General features: G+C 48.2%; 1 protein-coding gene across 1 annotated transcript in view; it reads right to left on the bottom strand.

Annotated features, from left to right (window-relative positions):
• Nucleotides 1-19,670, bottom strand: part of ADAMTS15 (ADAM metallopeptidase with thrombospondin type 1 motif 15) — a 48,876-nt gene extending 29,206 nt beyond the window's left edge. Inside the window, exon 1 of the mRNA XM_056860393.1 lies at nucleotides 18,747-19,670. Within this exon, the coding sequence (XP_056716371.1) occupies nucleotides 18,747-19,670 (924 nt within the window). The remainder of the gene's footprint in view (nucleotides 1-18,746) is intronic.
• Nucleotides 19,671-21,033: the final 1,363 nt, after the last annotated feature.

Raw genomic sequence — 21,033 nt, forward strand, 5'->3', positions numbered from 1 at the left:
CCGATGTTCTCCTTATTTATCTTTTGCATGTCTTTGGGTGTAATACACCAGTGGAAGTACATTTTATACCAATTTTCTCTAAGAGTCTGACAAGCTGCGAACTTGATCGCCTTTGTCCATAATATCTCCCATTGTTGCACAGGGATCTCTTCCCCAAAATTCTGCATCCATTTTATCATACACCATTTAACTTGGTCTAACTCAGTGTCATATTTAAGTGAGAGTCTGCAAATCCTTCCTAGCAAATGATTGCTGTATTTTTTTTCAATCATGAGTTGAAATGCTGTCATTTCTCCAGGCGCTCCTGAGAAAAGACAGTCGCCAATCTTGACTTATTCATTTGTGTGACATTGGTCTAATGCTCACACACATTATGTGCACACCTAAAGCAGTTAGGTCTGCATCTAATAATGTCATGTATGAAGCTGCCTTAAGATCGAACGGCAAACTTATAGGCTAAGGAACTCTTGTGAATGAGATCCATGTTCCTGAGATGTGTCTACCAGACACTGCTAGGAAAAGATATCTTCCACAGCAAATGAACAAGGGAAGAGGAAAGAAGATGTGGAATGCAGCTTGGAGACAAGATAACTACTTGGAAAAGTTTTTGAAGAACAGGGCAGAAGAAGGGAAACGTGCACTGCCAAGAACAGAAGCAAGACAGCTTTGCTTTGCATTTCCCCAGTGGAGGACATTTCCCCAGCTATTGACAAAGTCCCCCTGATAGAACTTCCAGGCTTCACTAAAACCACAGCAGCCTGGAAAACCTGAAAACGATACATGCAGGGCAGCAGAGGAAAAAAGCAGCCTCCCCAGCTCGGGGTCCTGAGTTCAAGCCCCTTTCTTGCAGGGTCTGCCCTCTACAGTTGCAGTCCCCTGGAATGGCAACTGATCTCCAGATTACACAGATCAGTTCCCCGGGAGAAAACAGCTGCTTTGGAGAGGGGACTCGGTTGCATTAAACTTAACCGACGTCCCTCCCATCCCCAAACCTCGCCCTCCCCAGGAATTTCCCAACCTGCAGTTGGCAACCCTACAGCCCTCTCCTCTCACAGGCCTGGATGGTGTGAGAAAGGCTGAGAGCACCGCCCTCCTGAGGGCAGAAGCGCCAAGAGCGAATTCTGCTGCAGCTTAGAAGCCCTCGACAGCTGCTGAGAACCAGGAGTGACATTGTGGCTCGCAGATGTTGCTTGCTGAGGCTGGTACAGAGCCATTATTAGCAGAAAACAAATTGCTTCCATCCCCTAGAACTGCAAAGCAGCAAGGCAGACCCTCAGAGACACAAAACAGCTTTCTGTAGGAATGCATGATGGTGTAATTGGGAGGGTGGGGAGGGCAGATGGACTCAGAGAGCTAAGGATGGAATGCCAAAGCCGCTTACGTGGCTGCAGCTGTTTCATACATTACATGGGTGTAAACCTGTGTTTGCTGTCAAGCGTATGGATGCTGCTATGCCTGGCGGAGAAGGTGCAAGATTAAAAGCTTGTGATATTAGAACAGAATGGTTCAGGAAGATGCTATAATAACAAGAACAGGACTGTGGACTCAACATCCATGTAGAAGAAGAAAAGTTGGGTTTTATACGCTGATTTGCTCGACCTTTAAGGAGTCTCAGTACGGCTTGCCTTCTTCTCCCCACAACAGACACCTGGTGAGGTAGGTGGGGCTGAGAGAGTTCGGAGAGAACTGTGACTAGCCCAAGGTCACCCAGGAAGCTTCATGTGGAGGAGTGGGGAAACCAACCTGGTTCACCAGATTAGAATCTGTCGCTCATGTGGAGGATTGGGGGTTCAAACCTAGTTCTCCACATCAGAGTCCACCACTCTTAACCACTACACCACACTGACTCGCAGTATGCATTATCTGTTTACTGTATGCATTATCTTGCTTTCATGGCATTGTTTTCTACTTATGCTTAGTTTCAGATTGCTGTAACCCTAGTCTTACTGCATTGCTTATTAGATGTCTCATCCTCATGATTACATTGACTTACACTGTATAATCCACCTTATCAGCAACCATGTGGCTTTTGGGGCGATGGTAATTGCGAACGTGGCTCTACCTGAGCGATGGAGTGAGTACCACTGGACAAGGTCAGAGGGAGAGGCCCTCCTGACTATGTAATCAATCAGAGAAGCTCGTCTGGTGGATACACGAGAGAGGCCCTTTTCAATAGCAACCCCAGGACTATTGAACAACCTCCCCAGGAAAGTGCACCTGGCCTAGCTCTAGGGCTGCCAGACCCCCACTGGTAGTGGGGGATCCCCTGCTTTGGTGGCTCCTGCCCCCAGCACCGTTCAACCGGCCAGCAGTAAGGGGGCCTTACTGGTAGTAAACTTGGGCCAAGGCCTCTGGCATCCGAAACATGGCGACCTCATTTCCAGAGTGCACCGGAGATGACATTATCAAGTTGCCGATGTCTGCAGGAACGTTCTGGTATTTGGGCAAAACTCTATGGTAAAAACAGCTTCTACCATACAGTTTTGCTCAAATACCAGAGCCTCCCAGCAGGCAACTGTGATGCAATGACGTCACTTCCTGTGTACGCTGGAAATGATGTCACCTGATTTAACTTGCATCTCTCACACAGGCCCGTGTGCGGCATTGGACAAATAATTTTCACTCTCCTTCTCTGCATTACTTTCCCCTCTGTAGTATCAGTTTGACCACTGACTGCCTTGTATGTGCCATGTACACCAGGATACAGCAAATATCTGTGATTTTCCATTCTTCAAATGAAAGGGTACACACTGGCGGCTATAGATAAGTGTCCAAGATAAAGCCACGGGTTCCGGAACAATTCTTGTAGATGGAATGAAACTGCATTAAGATGTTGCACAATTAAGCTTACTGCACAGACTAGAAATGGCTGTAAAACAGTGTCATCGTTTTAGCAATAGCCCTATACTAGGCACAACAGCAAAGCAATCAGCATATTTGACCGGGGAAAACAATAAGCCACAGCACTTTGAATGGGGAATAAGCGTTAAATATTGCACAGACAGAATGATGCTCTTGATAATGTCCCATCATGAGACAGGTAGGATGCATTACTGATTGGCTGAGGACTCTAATGCCAGGAGTTCCACCAGATCAAACAAAGTGTTAATATAGTCCAACATTCCACAAGCAATAGTGGACAGCAAGACATCTCCAATGGTTCATGATGCAGTGCACAAAGGCAATTACCCTTCCTCAGCTGCTTGTCCCCTACATTCGATGGTATACTGCCCCCGGACATGGAGGCTCCATTTTGCTGCCATGCATAACGCCTTTTATTTATACAAGGAATGGATACACCGCCTTTCAACCATCAGGCTTTCTGGGTGGAGCCAACACCAAAGACAAATTCCAACAAATAATGAATCAAACAGAACAATAAAATATAGTTGTTGAAAAAAGCACCAACTGCCCATTAGAAACACTACCAATTAAACCACAAAACAAAGCAAAAACCACACGTTTGTTGTGCTAGAGAGCAGATAGAAACCAAAGGCCAGAGAAGCAAGCCGAAATAATCAAACCTCAGGTCCAAGGTGGCCTTCACTATGCCTATCCTGGAGTTTGGTTAGAATGCAGATGAAATGATATCCTTGATGATGATGAGGAGGAGGAGATGAAGAAGAAGAAGAAAAGCAGGTATAGGTCTTGCCACAGCCTGCAGGGGCGACTGCCAGAGATCCCTATATCGAGCACCTTGAGCTTCGTGAAAGTGGGATATAAATGTGTCCTTTATTAAACTGTGTAATTTTTCATTTAAAAAACTGGCATCCATCACCTTCCCCTTGTTACAAGTGAAAAATTACTTCCTCCAGTCAGTCCAGACATTCAACTTCACGCCTCTGCACCAGCTCAGACCCAATTTTAGGACTATGTTGTAAGGAGCGTATTTTCTTCCCGAACATCAGAGGGATGGGCTCCCCTCCAGCACTGAGCTCCCATCCTGAACTGTCAGATCCCACTCAGGTGGGGGTGGGGGACACTGTGTGTTTCTCCCCCTGTCCTCCTGGAACTCATCTCCTTTGAAGTGCGTCTGCACAGAAGAGTCCAAGTAGGGCAGGGAGATAAATGGTTCCCTGGAATTTACACAGGCAGACATTCTTCATCTGTCGAGGTACGACCGGAGATGCATTTTTCGTCTCTTTATCACCCTCTGAGATCCCGCCGGCAGCTGCATGAATCTAGGATGAAGATGCTTCTGGTACGATCCCCAGGGAGTTGGCCGTGATGGTCATAAATATGATGGAAAGAATCAGAGCCATGCTTGGGATGTTATAGCACCAGCACAGAACTGGGATGGAAGAAGGTTTAGAGGATCTGAGGTTCCTTTTTGCTCCTATGTGCCATTTTCGGCCTGCCCATTTTCATTCCTTGTGCCAAGGATGCACTGGTTTCTTTGACACATTTTGTTGTTGTTTCACAATTTGTAGTATGCACCGAGATCATTTTCATATATGCATAATGTACACAGTTTACACATCAACCATGCTGACCTCAAAAGCTAAGCAGGGTCGCTACTTGGCTGGGAGACCACCAAGGAAGGCTCTGCAGAGGAAGGCGATGGCAAACCCCCTCTACTTTTCACTTGACCTGAGTTTGATCCCAAGGGAAGTTGGTTTCAGGTAGCCAGCTCAAGGTTGACTCAGCCTTCCATCCTTCCAGGGTCGGTAAAATGAGTACCCAGCTTGCTGGGGGTAAAGTGTAGATGACTGGGGAAGGCAATGGCAAACCACCCCGTAAACACAGCCTGCCTAGTAAATGTCGGGATGCGACGTCACCCCATGGGTCAGTAATGACCCAGTGCTTTCACAGGGGTACTACCTTTACCTTTTTAGGATCACTGTAAGACAGTTGCAACATGACAGCACTTCATAAGAACTTTTCTTCAAATTTTAGGTTTCCCCTTATTTCACACCTATTTGTCATTTGGATGTCCCCCTCCCTACTTTTCCTCTTCTGTATCCTGTTCCTGAAAATATAGCCATAAACTTTCTCCATTCACTTTCCTTTCTCCTTTGGGATGCGGCTTCCCTGAACGGGCCCGGTATCCGGGACTAGAGGAAGAGAGAGCTTTCTCTTGTCTTTATGCAAACTCCATCTCTACAGCCAACTTGTGCTCCTCTGGGGCAGTTCCTGGTTAACACAGCAGATAATCTGGCACAATCCCATGAAGTTTCTTGTATTGAAACCGAGCATAAACCAAGTAACAAGCCAAGAGAATCTTCTTGCTAGGCAGTCACAGTTACTGGTCCTGGACACAAAGCCCATAATATAATCAGTTGAGTGGGGAGAAAGCAGGAGAAGCAGAAGTTAGGCCTGAATCCAGATAAAGAGAAGGCAGTTTGATGAGTTTGCTTGAGTCCCTAGTCAGGATGTATCTCTATATTTTTAAAAGTAACACATCGACTATAATTCAGCATGACAGCTGGGTGACAGGTATCCCAGAATGCACATAAGAGGAGGTAAACTGACAGGTCTACTTTAGAATCCAAGCCAGTAGCAACAGAGACGCCATGGGTCATTTCCAAAAAACAGCTGCACTGTGTAAAAACTCACACAAGTCAGATGAAGGCAGAGGGAAAGAATGGGGGGGGTTGGGATAGAGAGGCATGAAGAACGGTCCCTTCCATATCACCGAGACCTGCATACCCAGGTAGCAGGTGCATATGCATACATCTTCAGCCCTTGCTCGCTTCAATGTGACCTGCAGGTGAGATTACAGGTGTCATTCCACCGACAGTACTTCCACATCATCTGAAGAGCATCATCTTCTTAACACACATTTAGATTCAAGTCCAGTAGCGCCTTAGAGACCAACAAGATTTTCAGGGTGTATGAGCTGTCGAGAGTCCTTTGTTAGGCATGAGTAGAAATGGAGATCTGATAAAATGATAAAAGGAGTGGGGAATCAAACCTGGTTCTCCAGATTAGAGTCCACCGCTCCAAACCACCGTTATTAACCACTACACTATGCTGGCTTTCAAGAACCCATCTGCACATCTAGAATTATCACAAGACAAAATCTACTTTCAGCTGCCAGTGCAGGGCTGTATATTTGAACGTCCCCTTACACTAAAAACAAGAAACCCAAAATAATACCCTGCATATAGAAATCTAAAGGGCCAGTTTGTTCTGGGTCCTTCTTCAAAGCTGAGAGCCAGAGGAAGCAAAGCTTTATGGGTCTTTGTAAATCCAGAGTCGCTGGAACCAAAACGTGCTCCATAACAAGAACGCCAGTTCATCGACAAAAGGGAAAGTGATGCTGGGCCAAAGCTGGCCATTCGTCGTGCCTGACTCATCCCTCTCTTTTTGGGTGTGTATGTGCTGAGTGACTTGCCGTTTCCTTGCTAGCAGAAGGGAGTCTTTGGCTCCTGGCCCAACACCTGCATTGACACACTGACATACTCATTGTTGCAAATCCTGCTAGCCTACTGAGTGCGGAAAGAGTGCAAACAGCTTGTAATAGGCCCTGCCTTCACCCTGAGCCTGGGTTCGAACAGAACTTAGGGCCAAACTAAGCATTACAGCAGGCACAGGTTCAACCTGTGGCCACCACAACATGTAGTCCACGTTCATCTGCCACATCATTAAAAAGGCTGCCTTCTCTTACTGGTGCTGGACACCTCACCAGCACCTGAAGTTGATGCTAAAAAGTTACAAGACCGCCATTTAAAAACAGGAATATATTCTCTTTGTTTTCATATTTTGGGAGCCTTCTACTTTGCCCACATCCCTATTTATTTTGCTGCCATTCTGATGCCTTTCTCGTAGAACCAGCCGAAAATTAATACCAGCAGTTATGAACACCTAATGAGAATAAAAATTGGTACAGGAAACAGAAAACTGCCCTGAACTAAAAACCCACAGGTTCAGTTTGCACAAGGGAGAAGCAGAACTGAAGTAGGTGGGGCTGAGAGACAGTTCTGAGATAACTGTGACTAGTCCAAGGTCATCCAGCGGGCTTCATGTGGAGGAGTGGGGAAACCAACCCAGTTCACCAGATTAGAGTCCGCCACTCTTAACCACTACGCAACGCTGGCTCTCAACTAAAGGTAAAGGTCCCCTGTGCAAGCACTGGGTCATTCCTGACCCATGGGGTGACGTCACATCCCAACATTTCCAAGGCAGACTTTGTTTGCGGGGTGGTTTGACAGTGCCTTCCCCAGTCGTCTTCCCTTTACACCCAGCAAGCTGGGTACTCATTTTACCGACCTCGGAAGGATGGAAGGCGGAGTCAACCTTGAGCCGGCTACCTGAAACTGACTTCTGCCAGGATCGAACTCAGGTCGTGAGCAGAGCTTTTGACTGCAGTACTGCAGTTTAACACTCTGCGCCATGGGGCTCTCAACTAGGGCTCCAAAATCTCCAGATAAGGTTGGGAGATCTCCCAAAATTAAAACTGACTAACGAGATCAGTTCCCCTGGAGGAAATGGCAGCTCTGGAAAGTGGACTCTTATGGCATTATATCCTGCTGAAGACCCTCTCCAAACCCCACCCTCCTCAGGCTCCACCCCAAAAATATCCAGGAATTTCCCAACTGGGAGTTTGCAACCCTATTGAGAACTCTCATTCCCTGCTGTTACAGGCAAGGGATTGATCTGACTCCTGTCACTTGTATCTTCTAGTTTGGCCCTGACATGAGAACTTTCAGGTCCAAACGGTGGGGTTGTAAAATTCAGTAGCCTTCCATTTTAAGAGGGAGGGGAGCTGTCGATTGGTGCAGCAGGAGAGATGATGGGAAACACCCAGGAGAGAAAGAGACACAGTGAGAGCCTCCTCTTTCTTTTAAACCACATTTCCCATCTCAGCGGTTCCCAAATTCCCAATAACAGAAACAAACATAGCTCTTCCATCCATCCTCGGCAGAGGCCCTTCTGTGCCTCTTTACAAATTCCTGTTCTGATCATGCCTCATGATTGGAAGGAGGCAAAAGGAGAACAGTGACTCATACAGAGGGAAAAAAATAAGCACCCGCCTCCGAACATGCACTTCTGCCAATACACATTTCTGTGGGAACCAGCATTTACTGCACATTCAAGGCACTCAGATGTTCAGTTGTTCAAAGACTTGTCTTGTAATCAATCGCCTTCCAAGAACGAGGCTTCGCATTCATGCTTGAACAGAAGACCAAAATTATAAGGGACGGGGGAGCTCACTAAAGGACGCATCCAAGATCGAGTGGCACTTCCTTGCCTTCGCAAGCATCTCCAGATGCCAGAATGAGAATCAACAGTCCTATGCTGTCACCAACTTGTCGACGGCGACTGGAAACTGTCTATTATCAAGCCTGTCTCTCTTTTTTTAATGAAACTGGAACTCAGGTTTACGCAACAGACTTTTGGCAAGCAGATAAATTTCATGGTATCAAGAGACCACAGATGGATGAGCTCAAGAAAGGCAGATGTCTTTGCTGATCCTATGCCCTCACATTGGGATTTAAGGAATGAGCAGTTCAGTAAGTTATAAAAAAATTCAAGCTGGCTGTTATCTGAAAGATGGGGCAAGGCCTTAAACCTAGAGGTCAAATGCAGCTCTGCATGCAACTCCATAGATTTCCACAGGTTTGGACCAGGACTCTGGGGTCATTTCCACACAACAGGCTTGTACAGTCTCCTTTTTGCTGGTGTGGCTGCTGATAAAGTGCAGCGTGAATGGAGCTTTCACATGGCAGTTTCCCTGCTTCAGTCCCTCAGCAGCATCCACTGCTTTTTCAATTTAAAAAAAGGCAACTGAATATCATTACAGTGATACAACATTATAACAATATTTCTCCTTATATCTCCACAATGGAAAGGCTAAGCTAGAGACTTACTTAAAAAAATGAAAACTGGGAATTCAGATAACCTATTAGACATGCTGTTATAGTGATGTGAAAATATTCTATTACCATATATTTAAAAATAAAAAGCTTCCTGATAGTGGTGAAGAAAAAATGTGGACCACTGGGAAATGAGGACAAAACTCATAGTTAAATTGTGGGATTCCCTGGCCCAGAATGGGGTGATGGCTGCCAACATGGAAGGCTTCAAGAAGGGAATGAACATGTTCATGGAGGATAGAGCTGTCCATGACTACTAGCCAAGATGAATACTAGTCATGATGCACATCTATTCTCTCTAGTATCAGAGGAGCATGCCTATTCTTTTAGGTGCTGTGAAACACAGTCACGATGCTGCTGCTGTCATCTTGTTTGTGGGCTTCCTAGAGGCACCTGGTTGGCCACTGAGCAGACTGCTGGACTTGATGGGACTTGGTCTGATCCAGCATGGCTTTTATGTTCTTAAATGTGGCTTTTTAGGCTCTTGGTAATTGCAAATGTGACTCACGGTGGCTCACAGAGTGAATACCACTGGTGAAAGCCTTGTATTCAAGAAACCAGAATCAGGCCCAAACACTATTGGCTTCCACAAACAACAAAACAGGTAGTAATTGTGTTTCTAGACTGTTCTTTTGCCAATTTCAGGCAAAGGTTCATGTGATCTAATGCCGTTCCATATTAAAGCAAAAAAAAAGCCTTGCACATAGAAAGCATGATTTTCTGGGGAGGGAGAAAGCTGTGGTCTCCTCTATTAGTGATGTTGATTCGGTAAAAACCGAACCAAAAAAATACCGAATAAATGCCGATTCGGTAAATTTCTGGTTCGGGTATACCGAATCAGCAAAATCCGGGAGGTTGGCAAAGCCAAATTTGCCATTCCCGAATATCCGGCTTTCTGCAGCTCCTGCAGGGGCATTTTTGCAGATAGAGGTCCCAAATTTTCAGGGTAGCTAGAAGGGACTCTCTTTGAAAGAACCCCCAAGTTTGGTAAAGATTGGGTCAGGGGGTCCGGAGTTATGGGCTCTGGAAGGGGTCACCCCATCCTCCTCCATTGCAATGCACTGGAAAAGTGGCTGTGTTCAGACTCTTTATCTCAATGGGGAAGCTGGGCTTTAAATGGTGGGAATGTTCACCCTACACCTCCATAAAGACAAAGTGTATAACATAGTATCTCTATGGAGGCACGGGGCGAACTTTCCCACCCACCGTTTAAAGCCCAGCTTTCCCTTTGACATACATTAGATCAGATTAAACAGCCCTATCCCCTGACTTGCTAGTTGTTTACATGCCGAGAATATTTTTGGATGCAAGAGCGTTTGAATATACGAGGGCCCCTCATACCTGAATTGGTACAGATCAGTCACAACCTTATCCTTGTGTCTGCAGTGAGGATCAGGACATGCTCCCAAAGAAGAATGAACGGGAGGTGCAAAATTCAATCTATGGTTATTGAATTGTCCAAATTGCTTTAAATAAAAATAGCCTCCCCGCCCCCACCCCCAAAAAAAGTCCGCTGCAATCAATTTCCTGTGTTTCCAAAAGTGTATTACTTTGGAACTCGCTGTGGAAAACCCCATCCTCTTAAAAAAGGGGGTTACTCATCTGCTCCAAGATAGAATTCCACACAATCAGGAGGAGAATTTAAGACACCTTTGCTTTATCTATTAAAATATCATATTTTTCTTTTTTATTGTTCCCCAAACAGTCATGATGAGACTGCAGGGCTCTTTCGGATTTCCAGTAACCAAAAACGATTGTTTTCCCCTCCGTCGCTGCTGCCTTTGGTCTTGATGAAGGATTTTTACAATCCAGTTAAGTCATATCACATTTGCCACATTAATATTCAGCACTGCATTGTGACACAAACAATTGGAGAAACATTCAGCTCTGTTTCAGAGCTGGTGGAACGATGCCAAGCTCGCGTTTCACTAAGACAAGGGTCTCATCCACTGAGCCACATCCTGCTCTAATGTATTCCATGTGAAGTCTGTTGCCCTACTCAATAGCTCTGTAGAAAAGGAACAGCCAAATCTGGCCTGTTCCAGTCAAGTATCCTGGGGAAAATGCAGTGGGCAGGAGAGACAAAAAAAAGAAAAGACAGATTCACATGGTCACTAACTCCACAGATGTCTGTGGTTCTTTCTAGAAGTTGAACCCTTCATTACATTTATTACTTATTGTTGTTATTGGCTGATCTGGCCATGTGTATTCATGCAGTGTTTACCTTCAGGCTAGGCTACTGCAATGCACTCTATATGGGTCTGCCCTTCAAGTCAACTCAGAAACTCCAGCACAGTTAAGGTTGCCGACCTCCAGGTAGTAGCTGGAGATCTCCTGCTATTACAACTCCTCTCCAGCCGATAGAGACCAGTTCACCTGGAGAAAATGGCCGCTTTGGCAGTTGGACTCTATGGTATTTAAGTCTCTCCCCTCCCCAAACCCCACCCTCCTCAGGCTCCGCCCCAAAAACTTCCCATTGGTGGCATAGAGGGACCTGGCAACCCTAAGCACAGTTCCTATTGTAGAGTTCCCAGCTCTTGGCTGGAAAATACATGGAGATTTGGGGGATGGCGCTTGGAGAGGACAGGGGTGGGGGAGCAGAGGGACCTCAGAATAATGCCATAGAGTCTGCCCTCCAAAGCAGCAATTTTCTCCAGGGGAACAGATCTTGGTTGCTGGAGATCAACTGTAATAGTGGGAGATCTCCAGGTTCTACCTGGAGGTTGGCAACCCTATCCTATTGGAAGCTAGGCAGAGCCAGCACAGCAAAACTAATCTGCAGTAATCTATCGTGGGGTACAGATCTTGAGGCAGTGGTTAAAGTCTTTCCCTTAAATTACCCTTTCCCAATCTTCCTGCCAGGATTGATGGGAATTGGAAGGCTGAAAACAGCCACATGCAATCCAATAAAGTTTGGAGCAGACACCAATACTGCCTGCCCATAAAATGATGAATATCACCAGCCATGTAATACACTTGAAATTCTGCTCATTTTAGTTTGCCCACAAATCAATGGGAGATTATGAGATGCTCAGCTCAAAACAAAATGAACACTGAGAATATTCTTGTGGGTTATCCGGGCTGTGTAACCGTGGTCTTGGTATTTTCTTTCCTGACATTTCGCCAGCAGCTGTGGCAGGCATCTTCAGAGGAGTAACACAGAGGAGTAACACACGGTTACACAGCCCGGATAACCCACAAGAACCAATGAACTCTGACCGTGAAAGCCTTCAACAATATACTGAGAATAGGGTGCAGTTTCCAAACTCACATCATTTGAAAGGATTGCAGGGCTGCAAGTTAAGGCCTGCTCCAATCCAGCGACCTGTGTCTGAGAGCCAGCATGGTGTAGTGGTTAAGAGTGGTGGCTTGGAGTGGTGGACTGTGATCTGGAGAACCGGGTTTGATTCCCCACTCCTCCAAGTGAGCGGCGGACGCTAATCTGGTGAACCCTGTTGGTTTCCCCACTCCTACACATGGAGCCAGCTGGGTGACCTTGGGCTAGTCACAGCTCTCTTAGAGCTCTCTCAGTCCCACCTACCTCACAGGGTGTCTGTTGAGGGGAGGGGAAGGGAAGGTGATTGTAAGCCGGTTTGAATCTTCCTTAAGTGGCAGAGAAAGTCGGCATATAAAAACCAACGCTGCTGCTTCTTCTCATTGTTCTTTGGAATAACCATGTTGGGGTCATTGAGACCCCAGAATACCTTACCTGTACAGAATTCCATTTTCCCCATTCACTTTAATGAAACCCTCAAATTTCAAAAAATAAAATAAATGAAAGAACCACACACATGAACATAAGGCGGTGTGTGGTGAAGCAAGTGAGAAACAAAAGGGGAAAGGTTTGTTTCAATTAATACCACTCCAGCGTCCACGGTGACTCCAAAGTATACAATAAAAATTGAGAGCAATACACAGATTCCAGAAAGCATATTACACATGTGTGGAAATACCCCCTGACATAAGTAAATTATACCAGCCAACTGCACAGACAGGGAGAAGACAGTCTCATTGTATGCAAAAGAACCCTGAAAAAAATTAAATTAGCAATGGTGAACGAGGAAGCATCAAGGAGAGAACATACAATTTGGCTGAAACTCCTGCCATGTCAAATGAGAAATCCCTAGTGGAGGCGTGAAAATGTTTCCCACGAGTGTAACTGGGCTCACTGCCATGAGTCGGAACAGCATCTACCCAGGGTCCTGTCTGAACACATCTAGCGATTCCACAAGGAAGCTTTAAGTCAATCACCTGTCTGAATCTGGTCCAGGTGGAGAGGTTACTGAAAGGCACTCACTGTCATGTGATGACAACTGGTTAGAGACCAGGGACACAATGAGCATTTGTGTTTCTACTGGGCAAGACACCATCCCTTGCGACCAGTCACAGAGGATGCTCCGATCGCCAGCATCCACCTGAAGGTGAAGAAGTGAAGCAAACATGAAAGGGAGGAGCCAGACACAGGTCTAGTCATCTCAAGACTTCCTAAGACACCATGACGGTTCTTAGCTTTTCCAGAACTGTAAGCAACACAACAGATGAGCGAGAGCTCTCCCTCTACTCTCTGAAAATCACAACAGATTTCACTGGCCCCAAACCATATGAACAGAGAACACACGAACACATCAAGCTGCCTTCTACTGAATCATACCCTTGGTCCATCAAGGTCCGTGTTGTCTACTCAGACTGGCAGGAGCTCTCCAGGGTCTCAGGCAGAGAGGTAATATCACATCACCTACTGCCTGGTCCTTCAATCCAGCACCTATTATTTGAGTATACCTTACAGGAACCCCGTGGTGCAGAGTGGTAAGCTGCAGTACTGCAGTCCAAACTCTGCTCACAACCTGAGTTTGATCCCGATGGGAGTCAGTTTCAGGTAGCCGGCTCAAGGTTGACTCAGCCTTCCATCCTTCCGAGGTCGGTAAAATGAGCATTCAGCTTGCTGGGGGTAAAGGGAAGATGACTGGGGAAGGCACTGGCAAACCACCCCATAAATCAAAGTCTGCCTAGTAAACATCAGGATGTGACATCACCCCAAGGGTCAGGAATGACCCGATGCTTGCACAGGGGACCTTTACCTTTTTACCTTACACTACTGGACTGTCGCAGGAAAGGTTTCCCAGTACAAAATTAGACTTGAATACCTTCTGTCAGATAAGAATCGCCAAATGACATGACTGGTTGCCTGGTTTTGCACCCAGGTCATAGAAAAATTGAGAAGGGTTTTTAATCCTGAAGAGTGGCAAGATTTTAGTTCCTGGAAATGACTTAATCTCTAATATTTGCCCAGGAGAATGTCAAAGTGTTTGTCTATTAGGACTATCCTGTGTCTATCAAGATCATTTGTACATAAATTTTGTTCTTTCAGTATTTAATGTTTCCTTTATGTACCTACTGGTCGTGGACTGTAATAAGAACTGCCTGGTCCTTTAACTGGAGATGACAGGGATTGAACCTGGGACCTTCTGCATGCCGAGCGGATGTTCTACCACTGAGCCACAGCCCCTCCCCGAGAAGAAGATAGGGAAAAAGAACAGCATGTTTCACTGTGGTTTGGAAATGAAGAATCAGTCATGGAAGGGTCTCTTTAAGAACCCAGCTGTGCAGCCAGATTAAGTTAATTTATTTACTCTCAATGTAAATAAATGTGAACATGAAAAATGACTCTGGGAGAACAAATCCCACTTCACGCACGAGGCAAGAGAGATTAAACCATTTCCAAAGCAAGACATTAATTGGTAGGAAACTTCTCCTCAGTTGTTTGGGGTGATTCAGAAGACAAGGCAAATTTCTGGCAGCGTCACAAGAATACTAAATACCCTACTAGGCTGGACCAAAGAATTCTTGACTCCAGGCTCAACAGCAATCTGGACAATCATTTGCTGGTAGGAACCGCCGGCCACCACTGGAGAGGGAATCGAGGAAGCTCATACGGGAAACCATTACGAAATGAAAGCAGGGAGCCATCTCTGCATCACACAAGGTCCTAACCTGCTAGCAGACCTCAGCAGGTAGCCAATCAGCAACCACAGGCTAGCACAATGCTCGGACCCCCCCCCCCCAGTCACCCGCCGCTTCCATCACTGCCAACACTTTGCAGCAAGGGTTGGCTTCTCCCCACACACCCCTGCATTGAACAGTTCCCACCTGCAATCCCCAGCTGGCCTCCACTGGTATTCAGAAGCCCATGGCTTCTCAGCTTGGAACTTCTACTGTGTTGCCACGACAGCCCTTTATCTTCTGAAAAACAGCCTTTCAAGTCCTCTTTCAAGTCCTCGCCCTATCGCGCAGCAGGGAATTCCTTAGGTTAATTATGCATCGAACGGAGACAACCCTCTCCTTTGCTTGACCGGAATCTACAGCCAATCAGCCAAACATTCACATTCCCCTATTCCAGCGGTTCCCAAACTGTGCTCCATGGAGCACTTGGTGCTCCGCAAAACATCTCCTAGTGCTCCGTGAAGAGATCGGAAAGAAAAATACTACCGTCATTCGGTTTAGCATACAGAAGAAGAAGAGATGGTTTTTATATGCCGACTTTCTGTACCACTTAAGGGAGACTCAAACAGGCTCACAATCACCTTCCCTTCCCCTCCCCTCCCCATAACAGACACCCTGTGAGGTAGGTGGGGCTGAGAGAGAGGGACTTGCCTAAAGTCACCCAGCTGGCTTCATGTGTAGGAGTGGGGAAACAAATCCAGTTCACCAGATTAGCCTCCGCTGCTCATGTGGAGGAGTGGGGAATCAAACCCGGTTCTCCAGATGAGAGTCTACCGCTCCAAATCACTGCTCTCAAACACTACACCATGCTGGCTAGGTGAAAATTAGCGCTCCGTGACGAATGTCTCTCCTGAAAAGTTTGGGAACTGCTAACCTATTCCATTCGTACGAGACTCAGAACCATTCCTCTCTATCCACTTTCTTCACACCCTTTGTAGTATGATAAACTTCTGTCACTCCTGCCCTTACCTGGATAGTCCAGGCTAGCCCAATCTTGTCAATCTCAGAAGCTAAGCAGGATCAGCTTGGATGGGAGACCACCAAAGAAGTCCAAGGTTGCTACGCAGAGGCAGGCAATGGCAAACCCCCTCTGTAAGTCTCTTGCCTTGAAAACCCTATGGGGTCGCAGAGTCGGCTGCGACTTGACACCACTTTTCATCACCACCCTGCCAATCCCTCCCCCTTTGTCGTTACTTTTCCACACACCCCACTGAAAATCCAAAATGCTGCAGATGTGGAAGCCGCCAGCAAATCCTCAGAACCACACAGTAGCAGGGAATTGCCGCTCCATGATGTAAATTCAGAATAGCTGGAATATCTCAACCTGCGTGCAAGGGGGGGAGGGAACCAGAGTGGCTCCTCCCTCCCTGAGGAGGTGCCCACTGGCCAATTGCTGAAAATACCTCCCATTGAAGAACGTAATTCCTCTGACCCATTTACCGGCTGCACTAAAAAACTGTGCCAATGTTTCCTTCTGGGTTTTTTTGTTCCTTCTGGGCTGCTGTTCAAAAAGAATCCCAAGTATGCCAAGCACACAGCCCACAAAGTAACCACCCCACTACAGGAAGGGTCACAACTCAATGGCAGCCACATGCTTTGCATGCACAGAGTTTGCATGCGCAGAGTCCCAGGTTCGATTCCTGCAGTCCCCATTTAAAGGATCTCCAGGAGCCAAGCTAGTAAAGCCCCCCCCCCGAGATTCCAGGGGGGGGAGGGCATCTTAAGCAGGCAATACTAGATGAACCAATCACTTGACTCTGTGCAAGGCAATTGTATATGCGCACTGCACTTTTGTTGCTGCGGGGGGGGGGGGGCACTGTAGAATTAAACTCAACATTTGCTGGGCAAGGACTTTGACGAAATGCATTTGGAGCACCACTGCATTATTTACATACACGTCCCCATTGAGTTCAATGTGATTTAGGCCCGAGAAAGCATTTCAAGGATTGCATCTGAAAGAATGTGTGACCTCACATATGAAGTGGTGATCAGCATTACCCTGGGCATGTAAGAGAAGGCTACGAGAGCCAAACACTGACGCAACCTTTCCTGCCCTCCCTCTCATGATCTGCCTAAATTCACAGAATCAGCATCGCTGACGGATGGCCATCTAGCCTCTGCTTTAAAACCTCCTAAGGTGCTCTAACTGTCAGAAAGTTATTCCTAATGTTTAGCCAAAAACTCTTGATTTAATTTCAACCCATTGGTTATGGTCCGACCTTCTGGGGCAACCTGGCACCATCCTCCATATGACAGTCCTTTAAGTACATAAAGATGGTTACCATATCCCCTCTCAGTCTTCTCTTCAGGCTAAACATATCCAGCTCCTTCAACCTTTCCTCATACGACTTTGTCTCCAGACCCCTCCCCATCTTTGTTGCCCTCCTCTGGACACGTTCCAGCTTGTCTACATCCTTCTTGCAGTGTGGTGCCCAAAACTAAACACAGTACTCTAGGTGAGGTCTAACCAGAGCAGAGTAAACGATACCGTAACTTTGGGTGGTCTGTCAGTATTGTCTACTCAGATCGGCAGGAGCTCTCCAGGGTCTCAGGCAGAGGTCTTTCACATCACCTGCTGCCAGATCTTTTAACTGGAGATACCGGGGATTGAACTCGGAACCTTCTGCATGCCAAGCAGATGCTCCACCACTGAGCCACAGCCTCTCTCAAAGATCATGGCCCCTTTCCACACACATCCACAGAACTACTCCTTGGTGGTCTGTAGCAAATGAAGTGAGTTCTGACTTGAAAAGTCGATGCTGGGGTCTCTAAAGTGCCACTTGACAGCCAGTGTAGCCTAGTGGTTACTGTGCTGGACTAGGACCCAGAAGACCTGGGTTCGGATCTCTGCTTGCCCTGAAACTTACTGGGTGACCTCGGGCCAGACGCTCTCACCCTCCACCTACTTCACAAGCCTGTTGTGAGAATGAGAGGGGGACTGCCATGCACCGCCAGCGGCAGGATACAAATACAGACCAGCTGCTGGCGAAACGTCAGGAAAGAAAATTCCAAGCCCACGGTCACACAGCCCGGATAACCTACAAGAACCAATGAAGCGCACGCACTTTTGCTATAGCCACTAATCCCCATGCTGCTTAATGAAGCCGCTCCTTTTTTTTTTTTGTTTCATTAATGTTTATTATTTTCCTTCGTTTAATGCATCCATGTAAAAATCAGCACTTAACACTAAAATTTGACAAAAATAATTTTTTTTAAAAAACCTAAAAGGTTACTATCGTAAACGTAGCGTGACTTTCCTCCACCCTCTTCCACCTGCAAAGGAAGCGCACGCACTTTTGCTATTGCAACTAATCCCCATGCTGCTTAATGAAGCCGCTCCTTTTTTTTTTGTTTCATGAATGTTTATCATTTTCCTTCGTTTAATGCATCCATGTAAAAATCAGCACTTAACACTAAAATTTGACAAAAATAATTTAAAAAAAAACCCTAAAAGGTTACTATCGTAAACGTATCGTGACTTTCCTCCACCCTCTTCCACCTGCAAAGGAAGCGCACGTACTTTTGCTATAGCAACTAATCCCCATGCTGCTTAACGAAGCCGCGGGTCGCTCCTTTTTTTTTGTTTGTTTCATGAATGTTTATTATTTTCCTTCGTTTAATGCATCCATGTAAAAATCAGCACTTAACACTAAAATTTGACAAAAATAATTAAATAATTTAAAAAATAATTAAATAATTAATTTAAAAAAAAAAACCCCTAAAAGGTTACTATCGCAAACGTATCGTGACTTTCCTCCACCCTCTTCCACCTGCAAAGGAAGCGCACGCGCTTTTGCTATTGCAACTAATCCCCACGTCGCTTAATGAAGCCGCCGCCGCTCCTGCGTGGGAGTGGGAGTGGGAGTGGGAGTGGGGGGGGTGGCCCGGCCCCTCCCGCCCCAAGCGGCCGGCCGCAGCGCGCCCCACCTGCTTGGTGAAGAGGACGGCGGTGTCCCAGTACTCGGGGTGCTTGTCGCTGCCCTTGTTCCACTTCTTCTGCCAGGCGCAGAAGTTGCGCAGGGAGAGGGCGGCGTTGTCGGTGACCTTGGGGCCCTTGTCGTCGCGCCCCAGGAGCAGGAACTTGACCACCACCACGTGCACGGGGTTGCGCAGGCTGGGGTGGCGGTAGAGGCGGGCGGCGGCGGCCATGAGGGTGAGCAGGTAGTGCTGCAGGTCGGCGCCGTGGAAGCGCGCCATGGACTCGTCGGCCACCACCAGCGTCTCCACGTAGCGGGGCAGCGAGGCGAAGCGCTTGGCGCGGCCGGCCGCCGTGGCGGTGGCGTTGGCGCGGCCGGGCGCGCCCCGGTAGCCCTGCAGGGCCTGCCGGAGGGCCGGGGCCGGCCCCGAGGCCACGCCGCAGCGGGAGGCGGGCCGGCGGGCGGGGGCGCGGCGCTGCAGCAGGTGCTCGCCGCCGCCGCCCCACCGCGCCCGGTTGCCTCCGCCGCCCTTCACCGGGCTGATGAGGTACTCGGCGCCGCGGTGGCCGAAAGCCCCCGTCAGCCCCCCGCACAGGCTCAGGGCGGCGAAGGAGTCCGCCTCCGCGTTGACGTCCCCGGAGTAGAAGCAGTGGCGCGGGGCGGCCTCCTCGCCTCCTTTCCCCCAGCCCAGGTACTGCGTGCTGAAGGCGGGCGCGATGAACTGCGCGTCCGGGCTCAGGCGCAGGTAGAAGTCCTCGCGGAAGGCGCGGATCCGGTAGACCGCCCCGCGCCCGGGAGGCTCGGCCGGCCCGCGCTTGAACGGCCGCCGCGGCCCGTCCAGCAGGAGCGGGGTGACGAGCTCCGTCTCCGGCGGCGGGGCGCACAGGGCGGGCAGGGCGGCCAGGCACAGCAGCAGGGAGCCCCGCCGGAGCATGGCGAGGGAGGGCGGACCCACGGACCGACGGACGGCGGCAGGGGCGCTGGGAACCCGCGGGGCGGCCCGGGGACAGAGGAGGGGGACCTCCGCCAGCCGCCTGGCCGGCTCCGGCTTAAAGGGGCATCCCGGGCGCCTTCTTCTTCTTCTTCTTCTTCTTCTTCTTCCTCCTCCTCCTCCCCCCTTTGCAGCGCCGGCCTTTTCACCAATGCATCGGACTTCTCAGGGCTTTATATACACCGCTGTCATGTGCCGGCGCGAAAAGAGCGGCTTGCAACCGGAGTTTCCCCCTTTTTTTTCCGCTCTTGTCTTTTTTTTTTCTTTGCAAGGGGAGGTGCCGAAGAGTCCTATTGGACCTGCCCTCGGCCACTTGCCGCGCTCCCCGCTTCCGAGCCGCCCGGTGCGGCGCCTTCTCGCTCGGCTTTTAAAGAGCCCGGGCGGGTTGGAGGCTCGGCGTTGCAATCAAAAAAACCCAAAAAAAACACGCCCCGGTGGAGCTGACTTTTGCAATTGCAAAAAAAGGTCGTGCGGGATGCGGCTTTTTGCAGCCCCGCGGCGCGCGCGCCCTCCCTTTTCCTGCCTCCTTCTCCGCAGCCGCTTTGCCCTCGTTTCCACTTTTGCTCTCGCTCCCTCTCTAATTAAAGGCCCCGCTTCTCTGACCCTGCTGCTTTCCAGAGGGCTGGTGTTTGGTTTGGGATCTGTGCGCTTTTCCTGAGCCCCGGGAAAGCGATGACAAGCCAAAGGCAGCTGCCAAAAGGATGTGAGTTTTCTTTTGTCTTTTTTTAAAGATGCCTCTGAACGGAGCCAAAGAGCGCATGGGGCTCCCTGTCTCCCTCCTCTTAATTGGTGCTCCGCTTATCGTTTCCGACTTGGAAAGCTCTGGTTTGAAACCGCTGCCTGTTCTGGGGTCGCTTGAAATTAAACAAATAACTCCCACTCATCCTTTTCCTTAGTTCAGCGATATTTTGCAGATATTCACACACACACACATTATTCCAATGCCAGTATAAGGTTGCCAACCTCCAGGTTGGGGCTTAGGGTTGCCAGCTTTGGGTTGGGAAATACCTGGAGATTTTGGGGGTGGAGTCTGAGGAAGGTTCGGAGAGGGGAGGGACTTCAGTGCCATAGATTCCAGTGCTTCCAGGGGAAGGGAAGGTTTGATTCTTCCTTAAATGGTAGAGAAAGTTGGCATATAAAAATCAACTCTTCTTCTTCTACCTCGCGAGGTAGGTGGGGCTGAGAGAGTGCAAAGAGAACTGTGACTAACCCAAAATCACCCAGCTGGCTTCATGGGTAGGACTGGGGAAACCAACCTGGTTCACCAGATTAGAGTCTGCTGCTCATGTGGAGAGGTGGGGAATCA

This window comes from Euleptes europaea, chromosome 14 (genome assembly GCF_029931775.1).
Source record: "Euleptes europaea isolate rEulEur1 chromosome 14, rEulEur1.hap1, whole genome shotgun sequence".
In the NCBI taxonomy this organism is placed as follows: Eukaryota; Metazoa; Chordata; class Lepidosauria; order Squamata; family Sphaerodactylidae; genus Euleptes; species Euleptes europaea.